Below are 14554 nucleotides of genomic sequence, written 5' to 3'. Positions count from 1 at the left end.
AAGGTCTTGCCCGAATGCCTACAGTAACAAAGCATAACTTTAAGACTTTCAAATACATTTCTGATTAAGAGTAATCAACACAAAACACGTTTAAGGAAGAAAACCACAGATATGCTCTGGATGGTGCGATGGCCTTTTCATTGCGCTAACTCATGGGAATTGTTGAGTCATAATGAGACTGAACCTTTTAATGCCACAGTGCTTGTGTGGTCCCATGGGCTAATTAGGCCAATTAGCATACTAATTGCCACATGCAAATCAGGGGCATCTCAAGCAACAGAAGCTGAAGAACACTGAAGCTTATGGACAGCAGCCATCTTTCAAGCTAATTCCCTGTCCACTCTGTGACATAGCCCCTCGTTAGTACCGCAGTAAAAACATAAGAGGCACATAAAACATTATATACTGCTTGACTGTTGTTTTCTTACCAATTAGCAAAGGACTGATTTATGGTTATGACACAAATCCCCAATAGATTTAAACTACATTTCCCCAGGCTCTTTCACGCTCCCATGCAAATACACACATATAACAAGGTGCACAGGGGTCAGTGATGAAATAAGACTTTGTAAACCAGTGAATCAAATATTTGGTGATATGAATACTTTGAAATCAGAGCCAATGTTTCAGAATGCTGAATATGGATTCTGAAAAGCATGCACTGATATAAAAAATAAGATTTTCAAGTTACAAGTAAATTTAGTCTTCACACAAATCTTGTTAATTTTGCACTTTACAAGAAGTAACACTTTACAATAAGGTCTCATTTGTTAACATTAACTAACATGAACTAACAGTGAGCAATACATTTCTTACAACATTCATTAATCTTTATTAATGTTAGTTAATAAAAATACAGTTGTCTGTGTTTGTTCATGTTAGTTCACAGTGCATTAACTAATCTTAACAAATAGAACTTTTGATTTTAAAAAATATATTAACGAATGTTGAAATTAGCATTAACTAAGATTAATAAATGCCGTAGAAGTATTGTTCATTGTTAGTTTATGTTAACTAATGTAGTTAAATGAAATCTTATTGTAAAGTGTTACCTTAATTTATTAGTGTTTTTCAAGATGTGACATCTGATGATGGAAAAGGTAATGTAAATGTAAAAATGGGGAAATGAGCATGCATAAATAAATATCCAATATTGGCAGACATTGGAAAAAACAATCTCTAATATCAGCAAATAACCAATATGGTAACAATAAATCATGCATTTCTACTTTTGGGGGGTTCAATCAAAGTAACTGGAAAAATATGAGCTTTATGAACACTGCATTCTTCTATTATATTAGAAATTCTCACAAACACTCTGTGCTTTATATTAAAACAGCATTGTTTTATGTGAAACCAATTCACTCATTACACACACAAGAAATGTGCCATGTGTCATCTTTTCGTAATATCGTCTAAACCTCTAAAACTCAGCTCAAGTGTGGTTTGCGGTGAGCCAGCTGTGTGTTTAGTGTGACTTGTGTAAAAAGGCTGAATAGCCATTTGGATATTATTACAAACATCAGCCAAGCATCAGTCACTAATGACAGCCCCAGATGTTAGAGGCCCTACAGGTGGACTGAGTTTCAAGGGTCATTCACAGAAACAACACTGTGCCCAAATCGGTGCTCTCTAAAGACCTCCACATACAGAAAAATGTCAGTCATGAACAAATCTAAAGTTGAATAGTATCAATCAAACCTGATTATCATTTTTAAACAGTCATGTCAATCGCTGCCTTAATGCAAGGCTATGCACATGCTCTTAAACTAAACGGCGTACGCATTTAAGAGATATACAGAAAGACAGGATGAGACGGAGAACACGGAGCAGTTGCCCGAGAGGCAGATGTCAAGCCATCGTCTGTCTGTTGTCTTTGACTCTGTCGGCCCTCTGTAATGACTATTTAAACCCACATTCTGCCCTTTCTGCCCTCTGCATTTGCTTGAGTGATTTGTGGGCTCACGGGACTTGAGATGTACTATTTTGTACTGAGCCAGCAATCGACAGACTTTGCTTCCCTCCCTCTCCACCTTGGCCTGCCCCACATGCTTCCAGTCTTCCTCCTGCCGGTCTTTGATGTGAGATCAGAGAGAGCCGCTTTGGCACACACAATGCTGGTCAATCAGGTGCAGGTGTCAAGAGCTGTCTATTGCCTAAATAAGTCCAAATTGCACTTAAACAGCATTTAATTAAGATTTTCTTTTGCCACACCACTGGATTAAAACACAGGCTGTTAACATTTTTTAAAAAGGTTGCCAGCCAGTATCATTTTCACATAAATTTTAATGGCCCACAGAATATTTCCTTGAATGAATATTTGAACATTCAATATATAAAAGAAAAAACAGAACCTCTGCTTTTAAATGACAACAACAGCAAAAAAAATATTCTAGTTTCATGCTTTCTTTTTTGATCAGCACTTCATAAATAAAGCAACATTTTGAACAAAAAAGCTGAGAAAATCACATTTTTATCAAAGACTACGTCCAAATCAGATTCAGAACGATGATCAAAACACAGATGGAGTAGATCGAGTCCACCAACACCCCCAAAGCTTGCACAGTCCTATACCTCTTCCTGGGTCAACATTTCATTCAGTAACGTTAGACAGTTTTGATTTATTTGTTGTTGAATGCTTGATGATCGCGTTAACTTACATGAACGCAAGCAATGCTTCTATCCCTTGTTTCTGCTTCTTTTTAACTTGTTTTTAGATCCAAAGGTTCTGTACACTTTCAGAAGATGCGTAATAGCGCCCCCTACCATATAACAGTGAAAACATGGATTGCTGGGAAATTCTGTCAATAGTGGGGAAGTGTTGTGTCATAAACAGTGTTGGAGAAAGAGCTGCCATTCTGAATTGCAGAAGAATAGGATGCAAGAGAAGAAAGTTCAACACTCTTGCTTCAGAAAAAACATCAGTTAATAAAGTGAGATTAAATACAAAGTATATTTGTGTAATTTAACATTTAATTATTGCAAGTTTTATTAATATTCTGAGTTTTCATTTCACTGTTTTTATTCCTTTTAGTGAATACTTAATCTGTTTTTGCATAAATGCATGCTCACATTTAGTCTAGAACTACAATAACCATCATGTTTACACAGCAAACACAATGCCTCCGCACTTACTCCTGTTTCTCTCAACATGGGGACAGAAGAGGTGTCAGTCAATAAATGAGAAAATAAAGTAACTTGAGTTACTTATTTTAAAAAGTAACTCAGATATTTTGTTGTAAATTTAAAAGTAATGCATTACATTACTAGTTAATTGATGAAAGTAATCTGATTACATACCCCCAACACTGGTCATAAATGACGGAAAATTCTGGTAATTGATTCATTACTCAGTATATTATTTAATTAATTAAAATGCAATCCAAATAAAAATGCAATAGGATTTGCATAGGATTACTTTAAAAAAAAGTGCAGAATTTTGTTTATAATGCCAGGCAAGAAGCTGTTATTGTAGCTCTGACTGAGCCTCCGGGGCTAAAGCCCCTATTTTATTTGTCTCACGTTCCCAATAACACATAAAAGCCCTGGGTGGAGTAGCGCTGCTTTAACAAGAGCCCCAAGAGTCTGTGAAGCCCTCAGACGACAAGCATGCTGATCCTGCCAGTAATGGGCCTACAACCCCCTTGTTTGGCATGTTAATGAATCTGATCTGCAGTCAAAAGCCAAAACAAAAAGAGATTTTTTTTTATACTGGAGGTTTAAGAGGGTACAACTATGATCTCTCAATGATAAAATATTTGTGGTAAGGTGTTTGTCTAATGCCAATAAAGAACATTATTAGGCTTGACGTACTGACATATTCAAGTTTAATAGCAGAATTGCTGTACACGAGCACAAAAGTTTGCACATCTGGTTACTGTTTGAACATACAAAACATCGCAATTGAAACCTATTAGGCATTCATAAACTCTGAAACTGAACTGGATGTAACAGTTATTGTGTTAAATATTTAAATTATCAAATAAACCTTACATCACCAAAAAAAAAAAAAAAAAAAAAGGAAATGCAGTAACTAAACAGCAACTAAGAAATAACTGAGCTGGGCTAATTGGAGTTTGTTTGAAGGCTGCTGTGATGTACAGTATGGGTGGTACACAGACCTCCCCTCTCATTCACATTCCTTCCATCCAGAGAAGATGAATTAGGAAGAAAACAAGAGAAGAACATCAAGCCTCCCGACCAGGATGAAAGCACTCCCACTTAAGAGAATATTAGGAGAGTAAACTACTTTAGCAGCAGGAGGTGAAATATCAAATTAGCCTCATTTAACATCAAACACAATAAGTGAAAGTAAATGACTACTTTTTTTTTGTTTCACCTGCAAAAATAAATTCCACACTTATGCTCACATGTACGTTATATATTACATAACATTATTATATTATGTAATTTATAAACACATAATAAATGTGTAATATAATATAATATAATATACTTTGTTGGACTTTTTTTGCAAAACCTGCTGGTCAAAATATATATTTTCCTCTTCAGAAAACAACTAAATAAACGGCCCTTGCAAACCTCTAACTTTAAGGACAGAAAGAGGATGAGAGGAACATTCAGCAGATCAATACAACACCGTGGCTGCCGGACAATCTCTCCAGATTTATGATCTTTATGGCAGCCAGTTGAATACAGTCCATCTGCAGTTCTCACAATGAGCCACATTTTATAGCATCTGCCAGCTGTAGCTCATACATATGCTCTTTTTTGTCCCATACAGGCACCCTTAATTAGGCCGCCCAATCACTTTACTTCATATGGGCTGTACTGCCATAGAGACAAGAATCAACCTCTCTTGGCACTCTCAGAATAGAAGGCAAAGCAGTGATAACATTTTTAGGGTCTGGACAGATTTATAATTTTACCCTCCCCTACCATTCAGGTTTGATCATGGGGATTAGAGATAGTACCTGCTGTGTGATAAGAAACAAAAGACTTAATATTTACAATGGAAAATTCAATTCACCACCCCAGGCAATAAAGTCAACCCACAACAGGGTAAGGTGATGTACACCTTCACCTTGGCCGTAGATTAGTTGGCTTCTTATTACGTCTCATCTGTACTAATAAGCAGCAATAAACAGGGGGTTATTCTGGTTATAAATTATTCTTGTTTTTAAGCACCAGTCAGTGGCGCTGTCCCACTGATAAGCTTTATATCTTCTGACTTTTGTTTGCCTCTGTCTCTCTCTTTGAATGAGGTGATCCATGTAATTTCCAACATCAATGAAAACCAGACATCTTACAGCAGCCTCTGGCACAGAGAGAATACACGACAAATAGCTTAAATAATAAAACTGTCATTCTGACTGCGAATCACCAAATCACTTGAGATAAACTGGCAGGATGGTCCAAACAACCAATTAGAACCGGAATTCCAAACACTGACAGCTCTGTCTCCCATGGTTTCTTGGGAAAACCCTCCAAAGTTCAACATATTATGGAATGGCACTCCTGTATTTCAATGGGAAATTTAACTTAAAGGCCATCTTGTTTATTCTATCTAGCGCAGATGTGTTTCTACCTGTTCTGCACATTCGCTGATCGCACGTCTAACAGAAGGGACAAATTCATACAGTCTGACTGGATCAGATCAACCCATATCTTCAACACATGTTTAGCTTTGAGGTAATTGATAGCAAGAACGTGAAACTCACTTTGTCAAGCTTATAATACTAAGGGTTTCTGCTTAAAGCCTGCTGATGACTTTGAGAGTTATTGATGCAAAACATATGATCCCAAACTAAACCTGAACATACTGCCATATACTGAAAACCTGATGTTTTTCACCATCACTGAATATTTTCTCTTTTGAGATAGATAGATAGATAGATACAGGACTTGCTACTGCCAATACATACATGACACGCTGCTGTGAGCAAGTAAGACATGCTGCTGCTGTACAATATAGCGTACATGAATTACGCGTAGCAGATCTATACAGAGCTGGGGAAGGTGAAGGGTTTCTGAAGGCATGCTGCACTGCTAAGGCAAATGCTACCCAAGTATTTGAAGGTTGAGCACGCAAGTTCATTGGCTACTGATACAGCAGGAACCAATCAGTTGAGTTAAAGGACCTATTAGCCTGTGCCATCTAGAGTTTCATGACAGAACCTTGTATATAGATAGATATATCTTTTTTACAGAGCTTGCAAATAAATTGTTACTCAGAAAGTAGAATATAAAGGGTTAGTTCACCCAAAAATGAAAATAATGTCATTTATTACTCACCCTCATGTCGTTCCACACCCGTAAGACCTTCGTTCATCTTTGGAACACAAATTAAGACATTTTTGATGAAATCCGATGGCTCAGTGAGGCCTCTCTTGCCAGCAAAATAATTAACACTTTCAGATGTCCAAAAAGGTACTAAAACATATTTAAAACAGTTCATGTGACTACAGTGGTTCAACCTTAATATTATAAAGCGACGAGAATAGCGACAATTTTTTTGGAATTGTGCGCCAAAAACAAACAAACAAAATAATGACTTTTCAACAATATCTAGTGATGGGCGATTTCAAAACACTGCTTCGGAGCTTTATGAATCTTTTGTTTCGAATCAGTGGTTTGGAGCGCCAAAGTCACGTGATTTCAGTAAACAAGGCTTTGTTACATCATAGGTGTTTCGCAATTCCAATAGGTCACATGACTTTGGCAGTTTGATACACGATCCGAACCACTGATTCAAAACAAATGATTCGTAAAGCTTCGAAGCAGTGTTTTGAAATCGCCCATCACTAGATATTGTTGAAAAGTCGTTATTTTGTTTTTTTGGCACGCAAAAAGTATTCTCGTTGCTTTATAATATTAAGGTCGAACCACTGTAGTCACATGAACTGTTTTAAATATGTTTTTAGGACATCTGAAAGTGTTAATTATCTTGCTGGCGATAGAGGCCTCACTGAGCCATCGGATTTCATCAAAAATATCTTAATTTGTGTTCCGAAGATGAACGAAGGTCTTACGGGTGTAGAACGACATGAGGGTGAGTAATTAATGACATAATTTTAATTTTTGGTTGAACTAACCCTTTAAGTGACGTTCATTACAAGAGGATTAGTTAAAACATTTCAAAATGCACTTGCATTGTTTTCCATTTTGTGACTTTCAGTCGAATAAAAGACTATTTTTCCAGTCATATATTTAGTCATTGAAGATTAGTGTTAAAAATGCTGTCTCGTCTCGTTCTCGTGAGACTTTGAGAATGGCATTAATATAGAAAAGTATTGCGGAAACCCAGGCACATTTAAGTAAAAAAAGTGAAAAGCTACTTGCACTAACATTCTGAGTCTGACCATGCAAATTTCACAAGTACACTGTCTGAGAAAGTTTATGCCAAGCACACACTGCCTAAGCCCAGAAAGCAGCAGGGCACAAGGCATTTACCCACACTTACTGTTACTCTTTCTTTCTCATCAGCTCTTGACCAAAAAATTTTAAAATGCCTCCCGAAAAAAAATAAACATGATTCGGCCCAGTGAAGACATCTGTCCTTCGAAAAGAATATAAAAGATCTAACTGTTTAAACAGCTGTGAGGATACTCTGTCCTTTTGAACATTTTTGAGAGACAAGCACTGAAATAACACAGTGCTTGAAGTCATGGCCCAAGGGTCAGATATTAGACAAATGACAAATCTCTTTCTGATGACACAACACAACCTGTGTGCAGGTTATCATGCCACATGAATCTAAACTCTGATTTAAAGTTCATGAACCTAAATTATTTCCCAAGCATAACACGCTTACTTACTAATTATGTTAGAAATAATTTGTTTTAAAACATATAGACTCTTAACGAAAATGATAAAATAAATAATTTATATACGTGTATATATGTGTATATATATCTTTTTTTTTCTTCTACATTTTCTGAAGAGACAATGTGGCCAATAGGCAACTGCATGTGTACACATACACAACCCAGTCTAATTTGGTGTATTGAGGTGTATGGATATGCACCCTATCCTCTGTCACGCTCAAAACAGAGTATGTCGGTAACCCACTTCTAGATGAGGCAAAAACTTTTCTAAAAGAACCTTGATGTGGTGCTCTTCTTCCCTACAATATCTCTTCTACCTGTCAAAGTCAGTCATTATTTTTCCTATTGACATTCATTTCTGATATAGCGTGTCTCATCAGCCACCTCTGTCGTATCTTTCATGTTGCAGGTTCTACCCCTCCGCCCCCACGAGGAGTTCTGATGTCCTACGAATTTAAGCTTGAGAGTTTTTTTTCCCCGTCCCGCCGCGCCACACGAACGTGGGGTCCTTCGCCTCGGCGGCCAATTACAGAGCAAGGTAATGAGCAGCCACGTTCTCCTTACAGCCCAGATTGACACTCTCTCCCACTCATTTGTCAACAAATCAGGATGGATGGCGTGGGGGCGATATTGAGCCGGAGGTGTCGCACTCAGAGACGCGGTTGCCGAGCAGCATCTCCTGCTCGTTATCATTGACAAGTTGTCTAGAGCTGAGAGATTTGCGGATCCTTCGCCTTTGTCATCTCAAGATCATTTGTTCGTGATTTGGTACTTATTCCATGCATAGCCTAACGGTTATAGCCTACTCAGTTAGACTAGACCTACTTTTGGCATTTGTCTGTGGACTGCATGGGACTTATATAACAAAATCAGGAGCTGTAAGTTACACTTAACACATACAAACAAAACTTAGTTTTACGAAAGTCTTGCTTGCAGATCTTTGTGTCCTCTCAGGCTGATCTGTATTAACCTGTATATTGTTTACAACACATTCCAATAGCACCAATAAATATTTATTTAAAAAAAAAAGTGGAACAGTGGGCTGTGCACATGCTCAGGATATATAAGGGCTCTTGGCTGCTGTCCCAATCCCATTCTCCCTTTCCTTTCTCACTGCTTTCCTATCTGCATGTTACTATCCTTTAAGAATAAAGGCAATAAGACCCCCAAATTTATTTAAAAATTTAGTTTTATTTTATATTATATAATTAATAATTATATATCATTGTATTTATTAAAATATAATACATATAATAATATCTAATTATTATATTATATATACACTATTTATTATATATTATAATTATATTTTAAAATACATATTTTTAATTTAATATTTTTGCAACATTAATAATGATACACTTTTTCCTTTTTTGGGGGGGGAGGGGCTTTTTGCCTTTATATATATATTTTAAAGCCTATATATATATATATATATATATATATATATATATAGATAGATAGATAGATATAGATATATACACACATAATCTGTAACTACACATGTGCTGTGCCACAAAATAACAATCTATTTGCATTTGAATCACAGACACTGTGATGTGAGATACTTACTTGGTTCTTTGTGCTCCTCTGGGCCAGATGAACCCTCTGCCAACAGCCCAGACAAGCCAAAGAGCTTCTTCCCAGCATCCTCAGCTACCTTCAGGGCATTTGGAGAACCAGCAGGGACATGAGCACCCCCAAAGTCAAAATCTTTCCCCTCTACATCTGTGTAGCGGAGGTGGGGTGATGCCTCTGGATCCAGACAGCCTTTCAAGCGCTTGGCAGGAAGGAAGGCAGACTGGTAAGCCCCTGCATCACGCTCCTCAGGTGGGGAGGAGAACGGTCGGAAGGCCCCCACGGCTCCATGGTTGAGCATACCCAGTGGTGAGCAGTCAAGGTTGGGTGGGGCAAACTGTGGGTGAAGGTGAAGCAGAGGGGTGGGAAAGTCTCGAGTGGGAAAGCCTCCTTGCCGATGGTACACGGAGGCAAAGGTGTATGAGCCGCTGGGGAACGGAAGGTGCATGTCCTTTTCCAAAGTGACTGGCACTCCAAACGGCCGAGGGGGCTGGCAGGGTACAGAGGCATCTCGTCCAGCCTCGGCTGTTGATGCCAGGACCATGAGGGCAGGGGAGGTCAGCGGATTGGGCATGTAGGAGGTGTTCTCCATCTTAAAGGCAGTCCGATGGAGGTCCATTTGAGCAGTGTAGTGTCCACCCAAACTCAGTGTAATGTGATGAAGAGGCCTAAAGGGCACTGGACTCAATGCTTACAATGCTTAAGCCTTACAGACCAGTCATTCTCTGACAGAAAGCTGTTGGGGGGAAAAAAGTCAGTATTATGATCCTGCAAACAACTTCAGGTGGTCAAAAGAAATATCTATATTTCAGAGCAATTTTTTTTTTTTTAAGATATGTCACATGACTGAGACACTTCATGGATAGAATAATTAGACTACAAATGAGTGTGTGCGGGAGGCATGTCATTGTGTGAACTTAAACAATGAGATGTTATTAACAGAAGTAGTCTATACTTTAATATTGCCTTAATGCCTTAAACAAAAATTGCAAAACAGATAAAGATAATGCAAAATAAATTATCTTGGTAAAATGCATTTTCATGCAGAAAATCACTAGGCCTACATATAATGATTTGTTTAATTATTTTTGTTTAAGTGTCTAGTGTATTAGAACTGCCATTCTGCGTTAATTAGCATTTATCAATTTTAAACATTCTGTGCTGTTCACGAAGAAAAAAAAAAATCACTTATGGTCATTTTTATTAATGTAAACTTCCGATATTACTCTTTATTATTTAATTGGTAATCACAAAGTTTTTACCTCGTTTTAACATTTTAAGATTAATGATGTTAGTGAACTTTTCGGATTGCTAATTTTAGTGGGAAAAAAAAATAACTAGACTTTATTAGGCTATAACAGTAAATTAAAAACCGAATACATTAATTTAAAGACCGAGATATTTATATACGGTCTCGGTCATTTGGAAATAATTTAAAGACAACACTAACAGCCCGTAATAATAATAGTAGGCCTAATAATAATAATATTTAAAACAAATATAAAATAATAAAAAAACTTATGAAGGTTTAGATTAAGTTAATTCAAATGGTAATTAATTAAACACATTGTTTTTATAATAGAAATAAAACAAATAAGAAACTTTTTTTTTTTTTTAACAACAGTTCGCATAACGTGAGTGATTTTCTTCAAAACAGTGAATAAGCTTTAAAATATTGCTTTTAAGACGTGATAATGAATCTGAAATCTGCTTTTGACTACATTCGATCTAAAAAGGCCTATTTCATTTCGGTTTCTGCCAGATTTTAAATTTACGTCAAAAGTTTAAGTGCAACCTTTAATTTAAGACTTTATAACTTGTTCAGGTCACAGGTGTTGTTCAGTTCAATGAAAGATGTATGCAGATGAATGAGATATCTCTCGCAAAAAAATAATAATAATAATAATAATGTCATAGGCTACAAGTTTCTTGAACACCGCGTAATTATTTGATGCATTTTACACTTAAAGTTTCAGAACACTCTGGAAAAGTTAACTAATGCTTAGCATACAACAACAACAAACAGTAATTGATCCTTATAAAACTAAGAATCTAGAATAACACAACAAAAACACTTGCGAAAACATAATGTCCACCCATATATCACATCAGTAAAATATAACAAAGAAGGACTCATTATAATACTCACAATGAAGTCAAACATCTTAACCATCTCAGTCGGACATTAAACTGTTGTTTTATCCAAGCTCAAGTCCAGATGATGTCAGTCAGAAGAGTTCGCAGATGACTGAAAGAAAAAAGCGCGAAAAGAAACGTTAGAAGCTTTTTTGTGTTTTTGAGAACAATCGCGGAGGTTTAAAGAGTTGAGCTGTTTAGCGGCCACCGCTGTGATATAGATTATGCAGATGCCCGTGATGTGTCAACATCCGATCCGCGCGCACTTCTGTTAATGCGCGCGAGCCACTCACTGTACCGCCACGCGCTCTCTCGTTCTCTCTCTCTCTCTCGTTCTCTCTCTCTCCACCCTGTCCCGCTCTGTTAACTTTAAATTTATCATCTTCCACCTCCCTGTCCGACTTGGATATTTTGTCAAATGTAGATCTCCATTCTGCGCCTCTACAGTGAATGATGTCTGTTCATCTGAGACATAAATTTGAACACCAAAAAATCCAATGCCTCAAACATACCTTTTTTCTATCTGTATTAGGCTATACGGACTCAAAACGCTACCACGGGTGTCCATCTGCTGGTTAAACATCATATCGCACCTTTAGTGGTAAGGTCATTCAATTCACTTAAGCTGGCATCCTTCAAACAAAGTGTAAACTGTGGCACAAATAAAGCTGTGAAAAAACTTGGCCTGTTGAGTGTAAGAATGCACAAATGCGTCTTTAATTATGTTATTTTAAGGGATGCCAACACACAGTGCTCTTCGGCCTCAGAACAAACGACCACCCAAAGTCACCCAGATTGGCCAGAATGTCACGTTGGTGAATCTGATCTGACATGATGCCCACATGAATCATGCATGCAAACCAGTGTAAATAAGACACACAAACAGCAAGCCAAATTATTACTACATTTTTCCTCATATCAAAAGTTCAATTGTTGAAAGATGTAGAAAATTTATGAGAAAACTTTCCTGTATCACTTCTGTTTTAGATCACTTTCTCATTTACATATAGCTACACTCTAAAAAATGCTGGGTTAAAAACAACCCAAGTTGGGTTGAAAATGGACAACCAGCGATTGGGTTGTTTTACCCAGCGGTTGGGTTAAATGTTTTTTTTTTTTTTTTTTTTAACTTAACCTAACTATTGTTTAAAAATTACCATATGGCTGGCTTAAAATGAACCCAAATCGGAAATTAAAAATCAGAAACATAATTAGAGTCAACAATAATAATTTAAAAGGTGAACATTTATTAATAAGCAATTTAATAAATGTTTATTGTTTAATTATTATTTGTTAAACTTATTAATAAATGTTCATTTATTAAACATATTAATGTTAATTTCCAACATACTTTGGGTTTATTTTAAACAAGCAATACAGTAATTTTTAAACAATAATTGAGTTACCCAGCAGATTGGGCAAACATTTAATCCAACCGCTAGGTTGGGTTGTTTTTAACCCAGCATTTTTTAGAGTGTACATTATAAATATAAATATTATAATTCTTTACATATATTTATTATATATAACAATATATATATAATTTGGTTAATGTACAGCATAAATAAAAACAAACACATTTGTTGGAGATATTGGCCAATGTCTCATATTGAGAAAAGGTATGGAGATGGAACATAAAATAATCCTAAAGTTACTCTCTTATAAACAACTAAGGTATTAGCTTGAGTAAATTAAATCACAGTTTAATAGAGGTTTCAGACTTGCTAATTATGACTTCCAAGATCATTAACAAAGTCTTTTAAGTCTCTTGCTTCATAATCCGAGTCCTTAAATGAAAATAAACGAATAAATCCGTATGCTAGAAGGCACGTTTTTGAATATTGAGTCTAACTCTTCTTTTTGAAATTCATTTATTCAGTGGTGAATCAAATTAGTTCAGTTAATTCTGCAAAGCCATGAACCTAATTGGAGTTTAATTGCCATTTTTAAGTTTTCAGGGACAAGCGAGAGAGTAGTGTGGGTAAAGAGGCTTCATATAACATCATGCACTGACAGAAAGCTTTATATCAATATTCGTTTTTATCAGTTTTGGAGGAGTTAAGAATGAAAATGTTCTTTTGTCATATATGTGTGTGTGTAGATAGATAGATAGATAGAAGACTGTAAAGGGAAAGAAAGAAAGAAAGAAAGAAAGAAAGAAAGAAAGAAAGAAAGAAAGAAAGAAAGAAAGAAAGAAAGAAAGAAAGAAAGACATTGGTGGCAGACTCAGGATGGAGAACTGTAGTGAGTGTCAAAGTGATGAGCTGTCTGCACTGCCTCACCATCTGTGCATATGTGTGCGCGTGAACCGAAGAACTCCCAAAACAGGCAGAAGGCTTGAGTGTGACAAGGAATACAGCGAGACGCATTATGGTGTCCATCATTGATCGCTTCCTCCCAGGAGTCTTGGCGCCTGCTACCAGGAAACAAAAGGTTAAAATATGATACTCCCCTGTTCTCTCCCCCTCAGTGTCCCAGCAACACCTCTGTTTACAAATTCACAGCGCATTCTCTTTCACTCAGAATATCCCGCCACCACATTTCCACAACAGATTCGAAACAATACAGTCTTAAAATCTGACATCATACACTCATAAAAATAAAGGTTCCAAAATGGGGTTTTGCAGTGATGCTAAAGAAGAACCATTTTTGCTTCTCCAAAGAACCTTTCAGTGAAGAGTTCTTAAAAGAACCATTTTTTTTTTAGTGTGAAGGGCATTTAAATAATCTAAAAAACCTTTTTTCCACTAGAAAGAACCTTTTGTGCAATGCAAATGTTCCATAGGTTCTAAAAGGGGGGGTTCACAGTGATGCTGTAGAAGAACCATTTTGGGTTCCCCAAAGAACTTTTCAGTGAATAGTTTCTAAAAGAATGTAGAGAACATTTTATTAATCTAAAGAACCTTTTTCCACTATAAAGAACCTTTTGAGCAATAGAAAGATTGGTGAAGATTCTTCATAGAACCCTTGATGCTAATAAAGAACTTTTATTTTTAAGAGTGTAGAGTATTTTCTAAACAAGAAAGACACTGGAAAAACAGTTTATTCTCATT

General features: G+C 36.5%; 1 protein-coding gene across 2 annotated transcripts in view; it reads right to left on the bottom strand.

Moving 5' to 3' along the window:
• The window catches only part of rnf220b (ring finger protein 220b), a 39148-nt gene extending 27183 nt beyond the window's left edge, over positions 1 to 11965 (bottom strand). For both annotated transcript variants that reach the window (XM_051904501.1, XM_051904502.1), the window contains exons 1-2: positions 11515 to 11965; positions 9360 to 10101 (exon numbers count right to left, since the gene is read on the bottom strand). In XM_051904501.1, the coding sequence (XP_051760461.1) occupies positions 9360 to 9984 (625 nt within the window). In that variant the 5' untranslated portion in view covers positions 9985 to 10101; positions 11515 to 11965. The remainder of the gene's footprint in view (positions 1 to 9359; positions 10102 to 11514) is intronic.
• Between the last annotated feature and the right edge of the window lie 2589 nt (positions 11966 to 14554).

This window comes from Ctenopharyngodon idella, chromosome 8 (assembly GCF_019924925.1).
Source record: "Ctenopharyngodon idella isolate HZGC_01 chromosome 8, HZGC01, whole genome shotgun sequence".
In the NCBI taxonomy this organism is placed as follows: Eukaryota; Metazoa; Chordata; class Actinopteri; order Cypriniformes; family Xenocyprididae; genus Ctenopharyngodon; species Ctenopharyngodon idella.
This window is presented reverse-complemented; position numbering and strand designations above follow the sequence as displayed.